Raw genomic sequence first — 23,659 nt, 5'->3', positions numbered from 1 at the left:
GGAGTTCGATGGCAGAAGGAACAAGACTTTTGGTCAGGTGAATACAGGGTTATAAATACAAAATCAAGTAGGGGTCATGCAGGAATAGGTTTAATAATGAATAAAAAATAGGAGTGCGGGTAAGCTACTATGAACAGCATAGTGAACACATTATCATAGCCAAGATAGACAAAAAGCCCACACCTACCACAGTAGTACAAGTTTATATGCCAACTAACTCTGCAGATGACAAAGAGATTGATGAAATGTATGATGAGATAAAAGAAATTATTCAGATACTGAAGGGAGGCAAAAATTTAATAGTCGTGGGTGACTGGAATTCCATAGTAGGAAAAGGAAGAGAAGGAAACATAGTAGGTGAATATGGAATGGGTAAGACAGAGATTTAGGAACCAGGTTTTAAATTGTAAGACATTTCCATGGGCAGATGTGGACTCTGACCACAATCTATTGGTTATGAACTGTAGATTAAAACTGAAGAAACTCCAAAAAGGTGGGAATTTAAGGAGATGGGACCTGGATAAATTGACTAAACCAGAGGTTGTACAGAGTTTCAGGGAGAGCATAAGGGAACAATTGTCACGAATGGGGGAAAGAAATACAGTAGAAGAAGAATGGGTAGCTCTGAGGGATGAAGTAGTGAAGGCAGCAGAGGATCAAGTAGGTAAGAAGACAAGGGCTAGCAGAAATCCTTGGGTAACAGAAGAAATATTGAATTTAATTGATGAAAGGAGAAAATATAAAAATGCAGTAAATGAATCAGGCAAAAAGGAATACAAAGAGATCGACAGGAAGTGCAAAATGGCTAAGCAGGGGTGGCTAGAGGACAAATGTAAGGCTGTAGAGGCTTATCTCTCTAGGGGTAAGATAGATACTGCCTTCAGGAATATTAATAGGGGTAAGATAGATACTGCCTTCAGGAATATTAAAGAGAGCTTTGGAGAAAAGAGAACCACTTGTATGAATATCAAGAGCTTAGATGGAAACCCAGTTCTAAGCAAAGAAGGAAAAGCAGAAAGGTGGAAGGAGTATATACAGGGTCTATACAAGAGCAATGTACTTGAGGACAATATTATGGAAATGGAAGAGGATGTAGATGAAGATGAAATGGGAGATATGATACTGCGTGAAGATTTTGACATAGCACTGAAAGACCTGAGTCGAAACAAGGCCCCGGGAGTAGACAACATTCCATTAGAACTACTGACGGCCTTGGGAGAGCCAGTCCTGACAAAACTCTACCATCTGGTGAGCAAGATGTATGAGACAGGCGAAATACCCTCAGACTTCAAGAAGAATATAATAATTCCAATCCCAAAGAAAGCAGGTGTTGACAATGTGAAAATTACCGAACTATCAGTTTAATAAGTCACAGCTGCAAAAATACTAACGCGAATTCTTTATAGACGAATGGAAAAACTGGTAGAAGCCGACCTTGGGGAAGACCAGTTTGGATTCCGTAGAAATATTGGAACACGTGAGGCAATACTGACTCTACGACTTATCTTAGAAGAAAGATTAAGGAAAGGCAAACCTACGTTTCTAGCATTTGTAGACTTAGAGAAAGCTTTTGTCAATTTTGACTGGAATACTCTCTTTCAAATTCTAAAGGTGGCAGGGATAAAATACAGGGAGCTAAAGGCAATTAAAAATTTTTTACAGTAACCAGATGGCAGTTATAAGAGTCGAGGGACATGAAAGGGAAGCAGTGGTTGGGAAGGGAGTGAGACAGGGTTGTAGCCTCTCCCCGATGTTATTCCATCTGTATATTGAGCGAGCAGTTAAGGAAACAAAAGAAAAATTCGGAGTAGGTATTAAAATCCATGGAGAAGAAATAAAAACTTTGAGGTTCGCCGATGACATTGTAATTGTGTCAGAGACAGCAAAGGACTTGGAAGAGCAGTTGAACGGAATGGACAGTGTCTTGAAAGGAGGATACAAGATGAACATCAACAAAATCAAAACAAGGATAATGGAATGTAGTCAAATTAAGTCAGGTGATGTTGAGGGAATTAGATTAGGAGATGAGATACTTAAGTAGTAAAGGAGTTTTGCTATTTGGGGAGCAAAATAACTGATGATGGTTGAAGTAGAGAGGGTATAAAATGTAGACTGGCAATGGCAAGGAAAGCGTTTCTGAAGAAGAGAAATTTGTTAATATCAAGTATAGATTTAAGTGTCAGGAAGTAGTTTCTGGAAGTATTTGTATGGAGTGTAGCCATGTATGGAAGTGAAACATGGACGATAAATAGTTTGGACAAGAAGAGAATAGAAGCTTTCGAAATGTGGTGCTACAGAAGAATGCTGAAGATTAGATGGGTAGATTACATAACTAATGAGGAGGTATTGAATCGAATTGGTGAGAAGAGGAGTTTGTGGCACAACTTGACAAGAAGAAGGGACCCGTTGGTAGGACATGTTCTGAGGCATCAAAGGATGACAAATTTAGCATTGGAGGGCAGTGTTGAGGGTAAAAATCGTAGAGGGAGACCAAGAGATGAATATACTAGGCTGATTCAGAAGGATGTAGGTTGCAGTAGGTACTGGGAGATGAAGAAGCTTGCACGAGATAGAGTGGCATGGAGGGCTGCATCAAACCAGTCTCAGGACTGAAGACAACAACAAGATAGTGTCCTGATGACTCTTGTCATTTTGGGTTAAATAACTAAATGAAATAGTTTGCTATTAATGAGCAGTATAAAATGTAAATCATTTATTACTGGAGAAGATGTCACTCCTAATTGTCTAGTGGTAAAGCACATGCCTGGAAACTGAAGGTTGTGGGGCCAAATCACAGTCAGACCACAGAATTTTCAATCTACCCTTCATCTAGCTTTTATCTCTCACTGACATGAATATTCCCCAGGAACAACATGTCATTCAAATTCTACATTAAATTGTAGTTCCCTTTCTTGGTAGTATTACTGGGGTACGTTAGGGACACAGAACTCACTGGAGTTGCATCCAATTGACAGACTTGCATCAGGCTGTTGAGCACAGAAATTATTATTATGCTGAAGAACATAATTTTATACAATGCAATTATCATCTTGAATCAGTTCATATGTGGCATTGGGTGATTGACATGAATGTTTAGTCCAAAATAACTATTTATATCAAGAATATAATAATATATATCAAGAGATTGACAGTAATCATATCTATGATTTGTCAGCAGCATACACAGCAGAATTCCAAGTAACACCCATAAATAAGCATAGTCCAAAGAAAGTTGGGATCTTTATCATTGATGCTGGATATAGGTTTATCATGATCAAGGGCGGCTCAGGTGGTAATAACCCATTTAAAAGAGTAGTTCTGTTTATCTCACAAATTATCTTGTCAGTTATGGTGGTCATATGGCTTGCTATATTGAGACCTCTTCAGCAGGGCTGTTTCGATCATTTGCTCTTTTGATCTTTTGCAGATAGTATCAGATACAATAGAATGATTACTACCTTTCTCTTAACTCCTTCATGGTCACTTCCTGACTCTGTATAGCTGCAGCTTTATTGGCCTAGAAATGAACTCCATGTACGTCTCAATCCTTCTGCACTCATTCTCACACCTCTAACAGTACTCAATTCCCTTTGTCTGCCTAATACTGGTATTCCTGTGGCCCCATAGTTGATGCATTATATAATCAGCTTGTGGTGTAATATTGTGCATAATAATTTGTGCTCGTTTTCACAATACCCAATTCTTTGGGTTTTACTTTTCGCCCTAATTCTACTTCATACAGCTAAGTGATTGACCCATCATCCACTTCCATTTTTCCTTCCGTATTGGTACAGACTGAAATTGCTATACAGTGAAAACACTGTACAGCAGTTACAACATTATTTACACCATCACTAAGCAGTCAGTAAACTTTTCTCAAAAACCAGATTTTATACTTATGTGTTTCAGGAAGTCATAGATACTATGCTGCTTCTTTCCCATGTACTGCTTGTTTGGCAACATTTTCTTATTTTTTTCAGTGTTGTGGATTTTTTGCCTGCTAGTTGCCAGTTGCTCTGTCACTTTGTACACACTTGGGCTCATTGTTTGTGTTGCACCTACCTTCTATGACCAGTTGTTGCCTACTATTGATTTCCTCTATTGTCAGCTCAGTGTTCACTTTTTGTGATTAATCCATGTTTGTTTCATTTTGAAAAATAGCTTATGAGACAGTAAGCCACATCCATTGAGTTCCTCACCATATTTTATATTAATTTAAGTCACTGAAAAGTTACTGGGGAAGTTGAGTGCACATCAGATCAAAAATATGCTAGACCATGTAGATCCTATTCAGGGCGTGATGTTTTAATTTGGAGGATTTTATATTAACAGTTCAGATCTGATGGGATAAAACTACCTACTATGCTACTATGCTGATAAAGGCTCAGTTATTCCTGACAATACCTGAAGCTCGCTCACTCTTTTGTTATTAAAATCATCACAAGAGAACTTTAATGTGCTTGTTTATCATTGCAGTATAAGTCCCATTAATCAAACAGATTAGTAATTTAAACCTACAATTGCCTTAGTAAATGAAAACATTAGTGTATTCACATGCATGCTAACAATTATATGCCATCTTGTCCTCCTATATTCTGATAGTGGTCAACTACCTTTTTATTGCTTGCCCCTAAATAAATTACAACCTTCTGTAATCATACTACTGTTGTTCTACTGTAATGTTGTGACTAATTTCCTGAATTGAGACCGATTGCCTGCCGTTGGTAAGTTGTGTTCATTAACTGCTGTATAATTATTAGTGTCCTCAACTGCTCACAGCAGTCTTCAAATGCTGACTTACTTCATTGAAATTTGCAATTCTAAAAAAGTGCAACACACACAGTAAATCCTGGAAGATCAGGGATATATAAGGGTAGCTGTTTGACAAGTGAAACCAATGTCAAACATTATAGAAACTTGTACAACTGGTGATATTTCAAACAATATGAACAGTAATTAGAAAGGCTTATCTTTCTCCTTAGATGTTATTTCTCTCATTGATTGTTTCCTGAATGGTCTGGTATTGAGAGTTGTTTCAGCTGAAAATTAGGCCATACCTCATGATGGTTTCAAACAGTTAGTAATGAAATCCTTTAGTTGGGAAAGAAAGTGCAGTCACTGTAAAACTAGTGCTAGTTAAAGCACATACAATTTTAATGAAAGCTTTAACAGTAGAATCATTCAGACTGGTCCATATCAGAATTTATCTAAGCCAATAGATGAAAATAATGTTCTATACATCCTGAAACCATGGTATGCATCCAGTGTTTGACACTTAACATTCACCTGTAGGAAATGTGGTACCAGCAGGAGTGCATACTTAATAAATGGTGTGCAGAGTGTGATAGTCAAGTCCTTACTTTATTATGCTGGACAGAATTACATCATAGTCTACGCTAATCAGAGGTTTGACACATACTCAACCATCACAGATATTATTGTTCACTCAATACCGAGCGAGGTGGCGCAGTGGTTAGACACTGGACTCGCATTTGGGAGGACAACGGTTCAATCCCGCGTCTGGCCATGCTGATTTAGGTTTTCCGTTATTTCCTTAAATCGCTCCATGCAAATGCTGGGATGGTTCCTTTCAAAGGGCACGGCCGACTTCCTTCCCCGTCCTTCCCTAATCCTATGAGACCAATGACCTCACTGTCTGGTCTCCTTCCCCGAAACAACCAACCAACCAACCCAGTGCAGCAATGTTTATTTTGTCATTCAGAGGTGACATATAGTCACTATGTCGCCAGTGAGAAACCCCCCCCCCCCCCCCCCCCCCACCTTAGTGTGGAGCACAGGAGAAGGAGAAGCATTGCAAGGAGGTTAAATATCAGCATTGATCTGTGGTGTAGCAAGAGCCGCAGTGATGCTGGAGATCTTTTAGTCTCTGAGGTGGGCAGGAGTCTGGAGAGTGTGTCCAAAGTAGGAAGTAGCCAGTACCAGTGCACTGTCGTCAGTAGCAGCCTCAGCAGAGGGCGTTGAGGGTGGAATGGCTGATGGTATAGTTCTATTGTCAGCTGTAGCAGGGACAGCCACACCATAAACTGGGGTGGTTATGATGAGGAATCCCTTGGTAGTGAGCCAGGACATCAATTCCACCATGACCATATCGGCCTGTATAGGCAATGTGTAGTGGTAATGTTGCAAAATCGTGCTGGTCCCAGATCTCTTGTCTTCGTACTGCACGCAGACAACCAGGTTTTCGTTAATGAGCATCACAGATATATACTCAGGGAGAAAGTCAGAGAGGTTGAGCTGCAGTGTGAAAAGGGTAGAAGACAGTTGGTCAGGTGCAGGGCTAGATGGCGGCTGCAGAGACCGTTCTGCAGTGGTCCAAGCTGGCTTTAATGTATTAACAGACACTGTCGATCATTTGTCCTATCATTATGTCGAATGTGTTCATGCTGCAAGTAACTGCTTTATGAGGGCTTGTATACAGTGGGTACAGGGCCAGTCTCACAGCAACAACACATAGCATCACATGAAAGCAAGTGGACAGTTCCGTATGGACAAGGACCTGCGGTGTTGCATGGTGTGATAGGGGGGAGTGATGGGTAGATGCAGGTTTTGTATGAGGCATCTAACACAGGCAATGAGTTCTGGTAGGTCACAATCAGTGGAGGATGTAGCCTGTACAACAGAATCGGCGGGAATAGATAATGTGCTTCCACAGAGGATCTTGGCTAAAGATACATCTTCCTTAAGGGTGGTGCAGACACCAAAAAATACACAGGGAAGAGCTTCTGTCCAAGATTCTGGATGGCACATTAGTGCCACTTTTAATATGCGGTGCTGTCTTTCAATGAGACCATTCGACTGCAGATGATATGCAGTGGTATGTAAATGGTGGCAGCCACAAAGATGATATAGTTCATTGAATAGAGAGGACTCAAATTGTCTACCCTGATCGGTAGTGAGCAACACAGGGCAGCTGAAACATGTGATCCACGTGTTGACAAAAACTTTGGCAGCAGTCTTGGTGGCTTTATCAGCAGTGGGTGCAGCCTCGACCTACAGCGTAAGTCTATCAGTCAGTGATATAACATATCGCGCTCCATCTGAGACTGGAAGTGGTCGTATTATGAGGATCGGGAATTTGCCGAGGGGGGGGGGGGGGGTTGGGGGGTGGGAGGCTAAGCATGGCAGCCTGTTTCACTCTGCTGACACGGGATGCACACTGTGTTCCATGTGGCGCAGTCTTTCCTCACAGGGGGTCACACGAAATGTTCTGTCACTAAACATACAAAGAGACATACCCCAGGGTGTGCAAGATTGTGGATGAAATGGAAGATTTGTTTAGGAAAAGGTTTCAGGACAACTGGTCAGACCCTGTCACAGGACACATCGCACCAAACTGGTATGGTGAAGCCATGGAAGGTATGTTACTCAAGTTTGAGGCCTGTATCCAGGCTGTGAAGAAGGTTCTATAAGTCTTGGTCTGAGTCTTACACTATGTTGATCTGGTGGTAATCGAACCAGACAGAGGAAGAGATGATGCGCAACAAACAGTCTGTGACAATGTTGTCAGCACCTTTGATGTAGCACACGTTGGTCATGACCTGTGAAATAAAATTGAGGTATTGAACATGCCTGGGGAGGGGTCCTCAGAAAGGTTGTGTAACATGTCAGCCAGAGGACAGTAATCCAAGTAAATAGTGAGAGGTCTGCCCTCTCTTCTCAATAGTAGCAGATGGCCTCTTAGGTGGCGAGTAGCTCATGGTCAAAGGTTATCGACTTACGCTACATGTCTGAAAGTTTATGAGAGAAAAACCACCGATAGCAAGGTCTCTCACATTTGCTTTTGTAGTAAGGTGGGTGTCGGGAGATGGACGAGCCAGTATAGTCATGTACAGGAAGTTATCCTTAATTTTGTCAAAGGTGGATTACATGGGATGTGTCCACTTAAGGCAGCATTTCCTTGCAGTATTCTTCCTGTGCAGGACTTCATTCAGAGGAAGGAGGATCTCAGCTGCGTGTGGGATGTGTCTCCTGTAGAAATTTCTGACACCTAAACACTGCGTAACTCGAGGTAGGTAAAGGGAGGTGGCAAGAGTCATATTTGGTCAGTCTTCTCTGATGTTGGCTAGATACCTGAGACATCTATGAGGTGGGCAACAAATGTCACATGGGCTTGTAATAACTGACATTTGTCTTCATTAATGACAAACTCACGGACAGTTAATCTGTCAAGGACTTGTTGTAAGTGAGCCTCGTGCTCTTCCGCTGATGGTGAGAATAAAAGGACGTCATCTATGTAGGCATTAAAAAATGGTAGACTGAACAAAACTTTGTCAGTAAAATGTTGCCATGTTTGTGTGGCAGTTTTTAATCCATAAGACATACACAAAAACTCAAAGAGTAATGCGTAGTTATCATTGTCTCTGGTATGTCCTCTTCCACTACGGGAATCACAAGCAACTATTAATCAGATTGCGTGCATATGGAGTATTGTCTCAGTTGTGTGACTGGATTCATGATTTCCTCTCAGAGAGGTCACAATTCTTAGCGATAGATGGTAAATCATCAAGTAGAACAGAAGTGATATCTGGCATTCCGCAAGGTAGTGTCATAGGCCCTCTGCTGATCCTGATTTACATAAATGATCTAGATAATAATCTGAGCATCCCCCTTAGATTGTTTGCAGATGACGCTGTAATTTACAGTCTAGTAAAATCATCAGACGATCAATTCCAATTACAAAATGATCTAGAGAGAAAATCTGTATGTGCGAAAAGCGGCTATTGGCACTAAACAAAGAAAAGTGCGAGGTCATCCACATGGGTACTAAAAGAAATCCGATAAATTTTGGGTATACGATAAATCGCACAAATCTAAGGGCTGTCAATTCGACTAAACACCTAGGAGTTACAATTATGAGCAACTTAAATTGGAAAGACCACATAGATAATATTGTGGGGAAGGCGAAACAAAGACTGCGCTTTGTTGGCAGAACACTTAGAAGATGCGGCAAACCCACTGAAGAGACAGCCTACATTACACTTGTCTGTCCTCTGCTGGAATATTGCTGCTTAGTGTGGGATCCTTACCAGGTAGGATTGACGGAGGACATCGAAAAAGTGCAAAGAAGGGCAGCTTGTTTCGTGTTATCGTACAATAGGGGTGAAAGTGTCACTGATATGATACGCGCGTTGCAGTGACAGTCATTGAAACAAAGGCAGTCTTCTTTGCGGTGAGCTCTATTTACAAAATTTCAATCACCAACTTTCTATTCCGAATGCAAAAATATTTCGTTGACACCCACCTACATAGGGAGAAATGATCATCATAATAAAATAAGAGAAATCAGAGCTCGAACGGAAAGATTTAGGTGTTCCTTTTTCCCACGCACCATTCGAGAATGGAATGGTAGAGAAGTAGTATGAAAATAATTTAATGAACCCTCTGCCAGGCACTTAACTGTGAATTGCAGAGTAACCATGTGATATAGATGTAAATCTGGAGGTAGAATGTTGTACAGTCAATAACACTGAATATTTTGGCAGTCCTGTAAAGTAAGGACTGGATAACTGTCTATAACAGTTTGATCACTGAGCCATTAGCAGTCGCCACACAGGTGCCACAATTTGTCTTTTATAGGAGACACCCAGGGACTGTCCGACGGGTGGACGTTGCTTACCTCCATTAGTTTTTCCACAGTGGCCTTTGCTGCGTTAGTTTTGTGGAGAGGAAGGCATCAAAGTTTACATCAGACAGACGGGCAGGGTGTAGTGTTTATACAATAAGCAGTACCATTGCGAACAACACAAACTGCATGTGGCCTGATAGTAGGCTGTACATCTACGGCTGGAAACATGCCACATTGTAGAGCAGGATCACTGGGGGGTGCAGTGGGTACACTGTCAGAATCATGCTCTGAAGTTGGATATAGTTCACTAAATTGTTCAGATTCCTTGCAGATAGGCTCTGTAAGTATGTTGGAATCCTCTGAAGAGGCAGATGTTTGGCGTGGCTGTTGCACATGTTATAGGACAGCAAGGTTGTGCTTAGAAATGTGAAGTAATGCTGCAGTGTCAGCAACGCGCTGCCAAAGATCCATGTTTTTGCATCTTGCGATGTCATTTGCAGTGTCTATCAAAGAATAGTTGGACATCAGAGAGCAAAGTTCTCTAAAGAGCACTGAGCACTTTAGGAGGTGGTCCACTTGTGTATCTCCATTTGATAAAGAGGTGGGAGATGGACAGGAACGTTCGAGGAGAACTTTTCTGATAACCCCAGTGGTTGGCTGCTGACTGTCACTGTATAATAACAGTGGGTGAGGTCAGGAAGCAGGCGGTAGTTCTGCAGAAAGTCTGCTCCCAGGACTGGCTCAACCATCTCAGTGATGGGGAAGGTGCAGTGCATGTGACTCTCCACCCCTAAGTCAAAAGTGATTGAGGCAGTACTAGTGACCGTGATGAGAGTGTGATTTGTGGCACGTAATTGGAGTGATGATGGTGAGAGAGTAGTCAGTGCTCAAGCTGGCGGGACAGTGCTGACATCAGCATCCATGTTGATGAGGAAAGTTTGCATCAGATGGTCGTAAACAAATAAGCATGAGCCATCAGAAATGTGACGTGAAATGGCAGACTTGGGCAGGTGAGGTTGATTAAGGCGTCTTGAGGTTGTAGGGCGGCCTGGTGCACCTCTGACAGGTTACTGTGCTCATTTGGGTGAGCACAAGGTGCTCTGCAGTTGTTACCTCCTGTCCAAATCTGCTATGGAACTAATAGGGACAGAAGTGGGCGACATTGTTCTCTGAAGTGGCGTCTGTTTGTAAACAGTGCCCAAAAGGGGGGGGGGGGGGGGGTGTGTTCGCTGTATCATTCAGTAATTGAATTGTTGTGGAGGGGGGCCCCAGGCCAGATCAGCCGAAGTCTACTGATCTCGAATGTGTGGCGGCTGCAATATGGTCTTTTTGAAAGCCTACTGAATGAGGTGACATATGCCACCCACAATCCTACACAACAACACTGTGTTACCAAAGATGTAAGATAGCAGTGGAGTGGTGGTGCTGGGGTTTACAGGCATACATAATGACATTCCAATGAACAGAGTTTCATGCTTTCATTACTCGCAAATACTTAAACAGAAGACTCAGGAGGTGAACCCCCATTTAGCCTTACAAGAAAATTTATAAGACAATTTTATCACACAATGCTTTTTTTTAAATACAACTTTTAAGATCAATGACTAGGGAAAATTTGAATTTATACTTTCATTCCCCCTTTACCCTTAAGAAACAAATAAGATTAAGGCAGCAGCTAATGAACTAGCATGACATAAGCGTACTAGGAATCAACCAACACAACTTTCAAATTATGCAATGGGTTCACCTTCCTGCATTTGGAATAAACAATTTTAAAGTGCCCACTGATAATCCTTACACAATAGACAAGTCTATTACTGTGCTTTGTTCATCGTAATAATAAAGCTGATGTAAACAAACACAAATGCAATGATTAGTTAGCAGCCGTAGCTCTTGTGCATTGGTGCTGTTCCATGCGTGGATGTAGATCCAACTTATGTTTTAGATATCTTATTACTGTGTCACTCTAAATGAAACTTTATGGCTGTTAATACATCAGAATGTCTTAAACATTCTTCTTACTCATACTTTAGCTAAGTAATTTTTATTTCAAAAATCATGTACAGTCACAGTCTCTGTAAATGCTACTTGTGTTCTGATTGTCTCACTGTTGATATGTACAGTGAAAATGGATGACACTGCTTCCTGCTTTGTAGTGAAACATGCACATGGAACACTGTTAACACTTACAGCACGGTGCCCGTATGCCATATGGGCGCGGCCGCCCTGACGTTGGCGCCGGCGCCCGTATACCATATGGGCGAGCCTTTATTTGGCTCCGTAAGTGCGTTTAGCGCGTCTCCGAAGCAGTTTCATCAACTAATGTGGAGGTATTTCATTCTTCTTCTGCAAGAGGCAAGCACTTATCGGCTATCTCACCCTGGGAGTGGCTGTGAGCACAGCAAAGACGAAGTTACCTGCAGTTCATTCACAGGTGTTTACGGTCGTGAAAATATCGCGCAGCGAGTTGACGGAGGCAGAGATCTTAGAATCGTCCATTTCAGATCCTGCATCTCCATAAAGAATATCTGACGAGGAGGATTCGTACTCCCCAGACGAAAGTACAAGTGATGATTCAGGTATGTATATGTCTCAATTGTTCGTAAAGTGAAGAGTTCATTACCGCATTTTGTATTGTGAGTAATGTTCATTACTTCATTTGCATTTAGTACCGTTTAGTACCAATCTTAGCATTATTTTTTTCTATGCAAACAATGGTACAGACCATCAGTCACCATCTGTGGTACCTGGTCGTGTGTGGCTCACTGCATACAAAGAGCAAGATTGGTCGGAACCAGATGATCAACCAGCACTGCCGGATTTCCAGAAAGTAGTCGCCGGTGCAGTGCATTTTTCAGATGCCACTGAGGAGCTTCGATATTTTAGTTATTTCTTTGATGACGACCTTATTCGGCTCATCAAAAGTGAAACGAATCTGTACGCTGGTAACGTTATTACGACAATGAAACGCAAAGGTAGCCTGAAAATAAACTCTGTTTGGCATAAGTGGTCTGCAGTAAAACTGCAAGAGATTTACTGGTCTCTCAGTATTATTTTGCATATTTCCGTTGTCAAATTGCCGAAAATCAGTGATTATTGGTCAACAGATCTGTTTCCGCAGACAGGATTTGCGAGTAAACTGTTGAGTCGCGATCGATTTTGCGCTCCACTGTCGATGTTACACTTGAATGACAGTGCTACGTTCATTAGCAGAGGCGAAGAAAAGCACGACCCACTTCACAAAGTGAGGCCTTTGTTTGATTTCTTTGTGAATAAAAGCAAAATTAGTTTTCGTCCAGGCATGAATCTGACAATAGATAAGGCAATGTATCCCTTTCGTGGTAGAACAAGCTTCAGAGTACACATGAAAAACAAACTCAATAAATATGGACTAAAATTGTATGCTCTCTGCGATTCATCAACTGGTTATATGCTAAACTGTGATGTATGTACAGGTTCTGCAGGCAGTGTTGATAATAGTATCCAGGGCCTTGTGAAAAGGTTGTGTTCACAGTACTTTGGCAAAGGACATTGCATTTATATGGATGGGTACTACAACAGCCCATCCCTTTTGGACATGTTGTGGGAAAATAAACCTCTTGGAGTGGGAACTGTAATGAAAAACAGGAAAGGTTTGCGACGAATATTCAGAACACTAAAACTAAAAAAAAAAAGATAGTTTTTCAAAGGAAACACCAACTCTTGGCAGTGAATTGGAAGTCAAAACAAGATGTTTTTTGTCTTTCCACAAAGCATAAGTCTACCAGCACTAGTATTGCAGTGAGGGCCAAAGGTGGAATAGCAGAAATTGTAAAGCCAGACGTTATTATTGATTACAATAAGAATAAAGCTGGGGTTGACAGAGGAGATCAGTTCTCCAGCTATTATCCGCTTGCCCGAAAAACTTTGAAGTGGTGGTAAAAGCTATTTTTCCACTTGTTTATCATGTCAACTGTCAACAGTTTTATTTTATATAAAGAGAACACTAGGAAGAATGTATCCCTAGTAGACTTTATTCACAGAGTGGGGAAGAAATTGGCTGAGAAGGGCGGAAATATTTTTCAGCGACAAGCCGCTTCATCCTCACAAATTGAGAGGACATTTGCAAGGCACTTTCCAGAGAAGGCCCCACCCACTGCAAACAAGGTGAATATTACTAGGCATTGCAAAGTATGTTCAGACAGGGGGAAGAAAGAGATAGGTAAGCGCATCAGGAAGGAAAGTAGATGGTGGTGCAAGGACTGTGGCGTTGGCCTTTGCGTCCCACAGTGTTTCCAGGATTTTCACACAAAGGCTAACTACATCTGAACTATTAAAATACTCTAGTTTACAAGTACCTGCAGTTAGACAGTCCAGTGATATTTTGTTTTAAATTTAGATACAGTAATAATTGCATTACTCAAGAGAGAGATCATGTAAAACTTTTTTATCCACGATATTTTTGTGTTTTCTTTTTTTAATTATAACACTCATTTGTATTTTATATTGTAAAATAAACTCACATTCATGTAAAGCTCTTACTTTTTCCTTTTAAATGATGCAAGAACCATATCCCTATCATTTTTCTATTCTTTGCAATCTAATTTCAAACATCCATTAAATATGCCAGTTCACAGCCAAGTGCCGGGTGTAAAGAGGGCGGTGTTGAAAGTGTTAATGGCAAGAAACAAATTATTCTTTTTTTTTTCCCCAAGATTACAGAGAAAAATCGGCTTTGGTAAACAATAGCAGCGTTGTTGAGTACCCATCGGCGCAGCAGATTTGCTCCTAATCACGACATGGTGTGGCAGATGGGGTCTCCACTGTAGGGAATGTGGTAACAGTGGGAGTTCGTATGTAATAAACGGCACATGGAGTATGGTAGACAAATCCTTAGTTTATTTTGCTGGACAAATTACATCATAGTTTGCAGTGGTCAGAGGTTCAAAATGTACTCAACCGTTACAGATTTTATTGTTCGCTTTACTACCGAGGGCAGCAATTTTTATTTTGTCAGTCAGAGGCAACGTATAGTCACACACCTGTTTATAACCTTCTCCTGTTCATTAGCCTTTGAGCTCATTTTGTCTGGTTAACTCTAGTTAATCACACAACCGCAATGTGGTTACCAATTCTCCTCCATTGGGTGTACCCATATCTACTGTCAACCTGTCGTAGCTCACACTCGTTTCTCTGCTGTGGTACTAATGAAAGATAAACTGGGTAAACAAATGACTGTAGAAACTATCTGTGTTGCATGATACTTCAGGTTTTATGCCAGAAATCATATAACTAAGGGTATTCTATTTTAAATAATTAATTTGCTTCCCAGCATTTAACAGTATTCTTAGAAGTGCAATGATCATTTATTATAATTTCAGGTCAATTGGACAATGATGGAGAGAAACTCCTCCTAGCAAGAGGTGGTGCCGGTGGTGCCCCACATTCTCAGTTCCTGGGCAGAAGTGGCCAAGTGCATTCTGTCACTCTTGATTTAAAAATTATCGCAGATGTCGGGCTCGTAGGCTTTCCAAACGCAGGGAAATCTTCCCTCTTGCGAGCCATTTCTCAAGCGAAGCCAAAAGTGGCCTCTTATCCCTGTAAGAACTAAACAGCATTTTCTTTTCCGCATAGATATACAGTATACTAACACCGTGTTTCAAATCAGTTATCATCGTAGTTGTCTAAAACAAAAAATATTGTTTTATTGCAAGTGGTTGTTAAAATTAACCATTTATCACATTGTAAGAGTAAGAGAAGTAGAATTTGTCTACTATTATTTTTATAGGATTTTTTTCTTCTACAAATTTATCTTGTTACCGTTACATCTGTACGTGATATTTGTTACTTTACAACAGCATTCAGGTATGTACTCGACAGATAAGAAACTATATATGATTGTGAGCACAAGGTGTGAATATGATTTGTTTGCCCTCCATTCCATTCAGATACATTATGCATAAAAAATTACTTACCAAATATGTGCTCTAAGTGCTATAATTTTGTCCTGTCACCTACTACAGACAAGCTAATGTATTATGAGGATCATTAAGAATTTAGTAGTATCACCCAAATTTTCACATCTATCACATCTGAAAAGCTGTGTAAGTAATTTCACTGGAAATCTAAATGTCTCAAAGATTTTTCATGAGTGTAACGTTTATTGCTGTAAACTGATAGAAAGTATTTTTTGTTTCATTCCTAGTCACAACCGTGAGGCCAGAGATTGGAATTATTGAATATTCAGATATGAGGCAGATCAGCGTTGCAGATCTACCTGGACTTATTGAGGGTGCTCATGTGAATGTGGGACTGGGCCATAAGTTTCTTAAGCATGTGGAACGCACTCGACTCCTAGTACTTGTTGCCGATGTGCAAGGATTCCAACTGAGCCCGCAGCACAGGCATCACACATGTCTTGATACTGTAGTGCTTCTTAATAAGGTAAGGCATATGAATTGCCCATTAGTAACAAGTAGTGTATGGTTTCAGTTGTTAGAGAAATCCAAGATTATATGTAACACTGTTATGTTTCAAGATAGTGATAACATAAGATTTTATTTGGCCTTAATTCTCACTCTGTCCCATGAGAGTTAGTAGGCAGTAAAAATATGGCAATTAGTGTTGTGTGGATATTCAGTTTGCTAAATGTTGAAACTGATTTTGATAACGCACATTCTAATCAATCACTTTTATCTGTTTCCTTAATTATTTGTTTTTCTTGTGTCTTCTTTAGCAATCTAAGTTCAGGATGAGCAAGTCACTACATGTTCAGGGTGCAGCAAAACAATTTGACCAAAAGTGCAAGCCAGAAGGACAGCATTAAATAAAGGAATTTGATTATAGGAACTAGAGGACTCAGTTGAATATTTTCAGCACTACAGAAATGTAATTGAAATCTGACACATGGACATCTTTACTCAAACTGTATTGTAATTCACAGGAAATGGATTCATAAACAAAATCTTTGGGCCAACCAATCATCATGATGGGAACAAGAAAAACTTACAGCATCACATACACATGTATTATACTTAGTTGACATATCCTACAGCACTTCTTCAGAAATAAAAACAGTCATGTGTCCTTGTTTTATGTTTCAGTATGTCCAAAAGGTCAAATCATCATCATCATCATCATCATCATTTAAGACTGATTATGCTTTTCAGCGTTCAGTCTGGAGCATAGCCCCCCTTATAAAATTCCTCCATGATCCCCTATTCTGTGCTAACATTGGTGCCTCTTCTGATGTTAAACCTATTACTTCAAAATCATTCTTAACCGAATCCAGGTACCTTCTCCTTGGTCTGCCCCGACTCCTCCTACCCTCTACTGCTGAGCTTTAAATATGATGCTGGCAACAATCAGAGTAAAAGGTCAAAGTAAATGAAAAATGAGTATGCTCTTGTACTCAGACTTGCCACCACTTAATTAATACAAGTATTTCATAGCAAATGTTCAAACTGACCACCATTTTCACACTGACACTGTAAATATTCAGCTGTGGCCCCTAGTTCCTATACTCAAATTCCTTTTTCTGGTGCTGTCTTTCTGCCGTATACTTTTGGTCAGATTGTTTTTCTGCATCTTATATAGTTCCCAGAATGTATTAGAGACAGGTATGGGCACCAAGTGGCCTTTTCTGAAGTGAGTATGAAAAACTAACTGGACTTTGCATTCAGTTTAGTCAGGATATCGGACCAGGGATTATTAGTCTAATACGATTCAAGAGTAGTGCATCTCACTGCTATTGAAATAAGTGCGCTACATGTAATAGTATATTTACTACCGTGTAAAGAAAATAGATCATAGGAAAAAATTTTAAGAAACGGTTATTGTCAACAAGAAAATAATTTTGTGATGCTATTTACTGATAAAATTCTTTGGGTTAGCAGCCACATCAAGTGGTTTAAAATCCACAAGCTTTCAGTAAGGTGCTCCTTTGCCATTGCCATGTGGTGAACGTTGTGTGATTGTGACTGTCATGTGATTCCTGTTGCCATCCTTATATAGTCTTGCTTCCTTCTTGACATCAGTGGCAGTCAAATCAGTGCCATTTATGCTAATGCTTTTGTTGTGCACATGCCACACCCGTTTGAACATTCTGACAGCAGGCTCCCAAGCTTTTTTTAGGTGCAGGCCACCATCTTTGTCAAGGATGTTGTTACAAATTTTTATCTGCATTGCTTCTTTTATGCCACTCTCCCAGAAACTGTTAGTACATTTAATAACAGATATCTCATTGAATGCGATTCGGTGTCTCTTTTCCAGAGCATGCTCTGCTACCACTGGTTTTTTAGGATACTGTAAGTGGAACCACCTGTCATCTTCTACACTGCGCTATTCAATAGTACACACATTCTGCCTGACATAAAATTGTCCACACACACACACAAGGTATTTATATAGTCTTGACATTCAGAGGCCTAAGTCGTCTTTTACAGGCCTTGTATGTTGCCAATTTTTTGCTGGCGGCCTCAAGACTGTATTGATTTTGTTCCTCTTTAGGAGTTGATTAATCTTTCCTGTTACTGACCAGGGAATATTTCCAAGTGTCAATAAACGACCTTGATGAAACTTGGTGGAGTAGTAGAGGGTCCAAAGTAGTACAGTACATATTTTTTTGTTTGTGCCCAATTTCACTTTTAAAGGGTAAAGCACATCCCATAAGGAAATTTCACATTTAGGGGGAATATCTTCAAGTGATGATATATAAAAAATGTCTGTAATATAAAAGTTGATATGTAATTAATGTTCTTGAAAACTATGTAATCAACTTTTGCAGTAATTTGAAATTTTGCAAAATACCCCACCACCATTAATTAATTTTGAAAAGTGAAAACTTTTGTTATGACATAAAGTGAAGAAGCTGTACAAAATGTGATGTAGCATTTTCAACATACCTAATTAAATATATAAACATTCATTATGATTCTAGTTATTTATTTTACTTATATTTGTTTTATGTTTTAATTTTGTTATTTTATGTTTTACATTTTTATTCATATTTCAGTTAAACATTTCAGACATGTGTATTTTGTTAATTGAAATTAAAAAGTAACTCATTATTATGACAGAAAATAATTACAATAATGATAATGTGTAAATAAATGCTTAAAATGTAAAGTTTTTTTTTACACCATGCACATAAAATGAATGAAATTTCTTCATGTAATCTACGCAATGGAGAAGACACCATGAAACGAAATTCAGCAGCATTTCATATTGTCATGGATGATTCTCTAAAACTTCATCAGACGTATTTCAGTACATTGGTAAGCCTTGGCAAAGAGAATTGATTATACACTCCTGGAAATTGAAATAAGAACACCGTGAATTCATTGTCCCAGGAAGCGGAAACTTTATTGACACATTCCTGGGGTCAGATACATCACATGATCACACTGACAGAACCACAGGCACATAGACACAGGCAACAGAGCATGCACAATGTCGGCACTAGTACAGTGTATATCCACCTTTCGCAGCAATGCAGGCTGCTATTCTCCCATGGAGACGATCGTAGAGATGCTGGAGGTAGTCCTGTGGAATGGCTTGCCATGCCATTTCCACCTGGCGCCTCAGTTGGACCAGCGTTCGTGCTGGACGTGCAGACCGGGTGAGACGACGCTTCATCCAGTCCCAAACATACTCAATGGGGGACAGATCCGGAGATCTTGCTGGCCAGGGTAGTTGACTTACACCTTCTAGAGCACGTTGGGTGGCACAGGATACATGCGGACGTGCATTGTCCTGTTGGAACAGCAAGTTCCTTTGCCGGTCTAGGAATGGTAGAACGATGGGTTCGATGACGGTTTGGATGTACCGTGCACTATTCAGTGTCCCCTCGACGATCACCAGTGGTGTACGGCCAGTGTAGGAGATCGCTCCCCACACCATGATGCCGGGTGTTGGCCCTGTGTGCCTCGGTCGTATGCAGTCCTGATTGTGGCGCTCACCTGCACGGCGCCAAACACGCATACGACCATCATTGGCACCAAGGCAGAAGCGACTCTCATCGCTGAAGACGACACGTCTCCATTCGTCCCTCCATTCACGCCTGTCGCGACACCACTGGAGGCGGGCTGCACGATGTTGGGGCGTGAGCGGAAGACGGCCTAACGGTGTGCGGGACCGTAGCCCAGCTTCATGGAGACGGTTGCGAATGGTCCTCGCCGATACCCCAGGAGCAACAGTGTCCCTAATTTGCTGGGAAGTGGTGGTGCGGTCCCCTACGGCACTGCGTAGGATCCTACGGTCCTGGCGTGCATCCGTGCGTCGCTGCGGTCCGGTCCCAGGTCGATGGGCACGTGCACCTTCCGCCGACCACTGGCGACAACATCGATGTACTGTGGAGACCTCACGCCCCACGTGTTGAGCAATTCGGCGGTACGTCCACCCGGCCTCCCGCATGCCCACTATACGCCCTCGCTCAAAGTCCGTCAACTGCACATACGGTTCATGTCCACGCTGTCGCGGCATGGTACCAGTGTTAAAGACTGCGATGGAGCTCCGTATGCCATGGCAAACTGGCTGACACTGACGGCGGTGGTGCACAAATGCTGTGCAGCTAGCACCATTCGACGGCCAACACCGCGGTTCCTGGTGTGTCCGCTGTGCCGTGCGTGTGATCATTGCTTGTACAGCCCTCTCGCAGTGTCCGGAGCAAGTATGGTGGGTCTGACACACCGGTGTCAATGTGTTCTTTTTTCCATTTCCAGGAGTGTATACAAATGACAGCTGTGTGATCATATTGTCTCATAGAAGAAGGTGTAAGTAGATGAATGACGAACACTAACTTCACTTAACGAAAGTTTATTCAGTGCTGCTTCTAGCCAGAACACATACAGTATACATAGAGCTACAGAACATTCCAGTACAATGATTCTTCACATTCGTGGATACTTCTAGAATGTACTCAAACCATATATAGAAATTAAAATTGTAGAGTCCAGGTGAGTTTTGAACTCACAACAGTTTAGTATCATCACCACTACACCAAAGTGCTACTCAGCTACTTCTGTGACATTGCTCCCTCCTTAACGAACAGCGTCTCCTAGTTCTGGAACAAGTCATCGGCCCTGCATTTTCCGACTCCCAATGACTGATTCTCACCCTGGCGGTGATCTTCTTAGAACTTCATTTGCTACTACACTTTTTGTCACCTTTCTGCTTGTTGCATGTCACTGGAGCTTCGAATTTACCCTGGGTTGCAGGACCCTTATAGGGCTTCATTCGGAGGACATGGACCGTATCTCAGATCTTTCGTCGTCTTGTGTTGGGGTTGAAATCTTCAACTTCAACCTCATAAGTAACATCAGACAATTGTCTTACAACCTTATAAGGTCCAAAGTAGCACCTGAGGAGCTTCTCAAAGAGACCAACCTTCCGGACAGGAGTGAAGATCCAGACGAGGTCACCAGGCAGGTAGACAGCAAGGCAGTGGCTTGCGTAATACCTTCGGCGATCACATTCATGAGCCTGCAACGTGCAGAGTCGAGCTAACTGTCTAGCTTCCTCAGCTTTGGTTAACACCTGGCTGATTTAGTCATTGTCCACGTCATCAGAATGTAATGGAAACACAGTGTTCATTGTTGTAGTCGCCTCACACACATGCACCAGGAAGAATGGCGTAAATCCTGTGGTGTCTTGTTTGGTAGTGTTGTAGGCAAACATCACAAAAGGTAGCTCCTCATCCCAGTTGCTCTGCTCAACATTGACGAACATTGATAGCAATTTGGCCAAGGTCTTATTAAAGCTTTCAGTAAGCACGTTAGTTTGCGGATGGTAGGCAGTCGTCATGTGATGAGTAATGTTGCATCGACGGTTTATCTCTGTCGCAAGATGCGATTGAAGAACTTTCCCTCAATCTGTAATTACTGACCTTGGGGCACCATGTTTTAATACAATATCATCCACGATGAATTTGGCTACCTCGATAATAATCCATCTATTGCCACTAGCAGATGTTGGAAATTCTCCAAGGAGGTCAATCTCAACACGCTGGAAAGGCATTTCGGTTGGTGGAATTTGTATGAGTCAGTTAGGTGGTTTCTGAGGAACTTCCTTTCTCCTCTGGCAGTCTCGACAGTGCTACACATAGTGACATACACTCTTAAATAAACCTGGCCAGAGAAATCTTTTTTTGGATTCTATCATATGTTTTAATAAATCCTAAATGTCCGGCCTCAGGTGTGTCTTGGAATTTCTGTAGAACATCTAAGTGCATGTGTTTAGGAATCACTGGTAGCCACCTCTTTCCAAACGGATCAAATTATTTCTTGCAAAGCAGTCCATTAACTACCTTAAATTGTCCTTTCACATCCTACGACCAATTTAAGGCAAGCATAATTTGAGATATCCTGGTGATCTTCTTCTGCTCGAGATATCCTGGTGATCTTCTTCTGCTCAGCAGAGAGAGATCCTGGAGTGCAGTGAGACAGTCACTATCTGCATCAAAGTCTTGATGGTCTTGCACAGGTTTTCTTGAGAGACAGTTGGCATCTTGGTGTTTTCTTCCACTTTTGTACACTATGGTAATGTCATACTCTTGAAGATGTAGTGCCCACCTGGTGAGTCATCCTGTAGGCTCCTTAAGACCTGTCAACCAACAAAGTGAATGATGCTCTGTAACAACTGTGAATGGCCTTCCATAGAGATACTGTCGAAATTTGCACATGATCCAGATCACAGCAAGACATTCACTTTCTGTAGTTGAGTAGTTTCTGTCAGCTTTTGTTATTGTCCTAGAAGCATAGGCAATAACCTTCTCTTTCCCATCCAAAATTTGCACCAGAACAGTGCCGATTCCATGCCCACTGGCATCTGTGTGTAGTTCTGTAGGTGCTCTCTCATCATACAGACCAAGTACAGGGTCAGTCATCAGAGCTTTTCACAACACATCAAAAGAATCTTGTTGAGGACCACCCAGATAAAATTAGCATCAGCTTTTAACAACTCTTGGAGTTGCCTGGCTTTAATACAGAAGTCTTTGATAAAACGACGGTAATAAGAACATAATCCGAGAAAATTTCTCACATCTCTAATACTTTTAGGAATAGGAAATTCTGTTACAGCTCTCAGCTTTTTTGGGTCTGGCTGCACACCTTCATTTGACACAAGGTGTTCAAGTATTTTGATTTATTTTGCTGCAAAAAGATGCTTTCTTGGATTAAGTTTCAGTCTGCCTTGCTGGAGACACTTAAGATTGGCCCTCTGTCTTTTTATATGCTCATCAGGTGTTTCTGAGGGCACTATAATGTCATCTAAATAACAAAGACACATTGTCTACTTCATGTGCCATAGAAGATTATCCATCATCTGTTCAAAAGTTGCTGGTCATTACACAAACCTTAAACTCATACAGGCCCTCAGTGGTGATGAATGCAGTTTTCTCACGATCAGCCACATCTACTTCGATTTGCTAGTATCCCGAGTACATGTCCATGGTTGAGAAAAACTTAGCCCGCTTCAGACAATCTAGTGCATCGTCAGTTCATGGAAGAGGGTAAACGTCTTTTTAGTTATCTTATGAAGCTCCCTGTAAACAACACAAAAGTGCCAACAGCCATCATTCTTCCTGACGAGAGCCACGGGTGACAACCATGGGCTCTGCAAAGGCTGAATGATGTCATTCTTCATCATTTTCTCTACCTCATCCCGAATCATTCGACGTTCCATTGCTGGCACACGGTATGCTCTCTGGCTTACTGGTTGATGGTCTCCAGTGCTAATCCGGTGCTTCACCATCGATTTGTGTATTGAAGCATTTAGAGAACTCTTGAAGAATGGCAAGTAGCTTCTCCTGTTGTTCCTTAGTGAGATCCGGTGATAGTCAAGCTAGAAGATCTTAGCTCTTAGTGGTAGCGCCAATTTCGCCCACAGACTTGGCATCAGAGGTTTCTATGATGCTCAGCTGTTCTGCAATTAACGACTCAGTGTTTGCTACACACATGTGTCTTGGAAGGATCTGCGGTTCTCGGCAACAGTTAACTATCCATAATTCAACGAATCCGTTCTTAAACAAGACGACTTAGGCTGGGATGACCAAGTTATTCTTCAGTGGTATGCTTCTCTTACATTCCACTACCAGAT

General features: G+C 41.4%; 1 protein-coding gene across 1 annotated transcript in view; it reads left to right on the top strand.

The window, feature by feature from the left end:
* The window catches only part of LOC126475300 (GTP-binding protein 10 homolog), a 75,410-nt gene that overhangs the window by 17,081 nt on the left and 34,670 nt on the right, over positions 1-23,659 (top strand). Inside the window, exons 4-5 of the mRNA XM_050103064.1 lie at positions 14,947-15,165; positions 15,771-16,009. Coding sequence (XP_049959021.1) covers positions 14,947-15,165; positions 15,771-16,009 — 458 coding nt within the window. The remainder of the gene's footprint in view (positions 1-14,946; positions 15,166-15,770; positions 16,010-23,659) is intronic.

Source organism: Schistocerca serialis, chromosome 4 (assembly GCF_023864345.2).
Source record: "Schistocerca serialis cubense isolate TAMUIC-IGC-003099 chromosome 4, iqSchSeri2.2, whole genome shotgun sequence".
NCBI lineage: Eukaryota > Metazoa > Arthropoda > Insecta > Orthoptera > Acrididae > Schistocerca > Schistocerca serialis.
The sequence above is the reverse complement of the archived record's forward strand: the minus strand, read 5'-3'. Positions and strand labels throughout refer to the sequence as shown.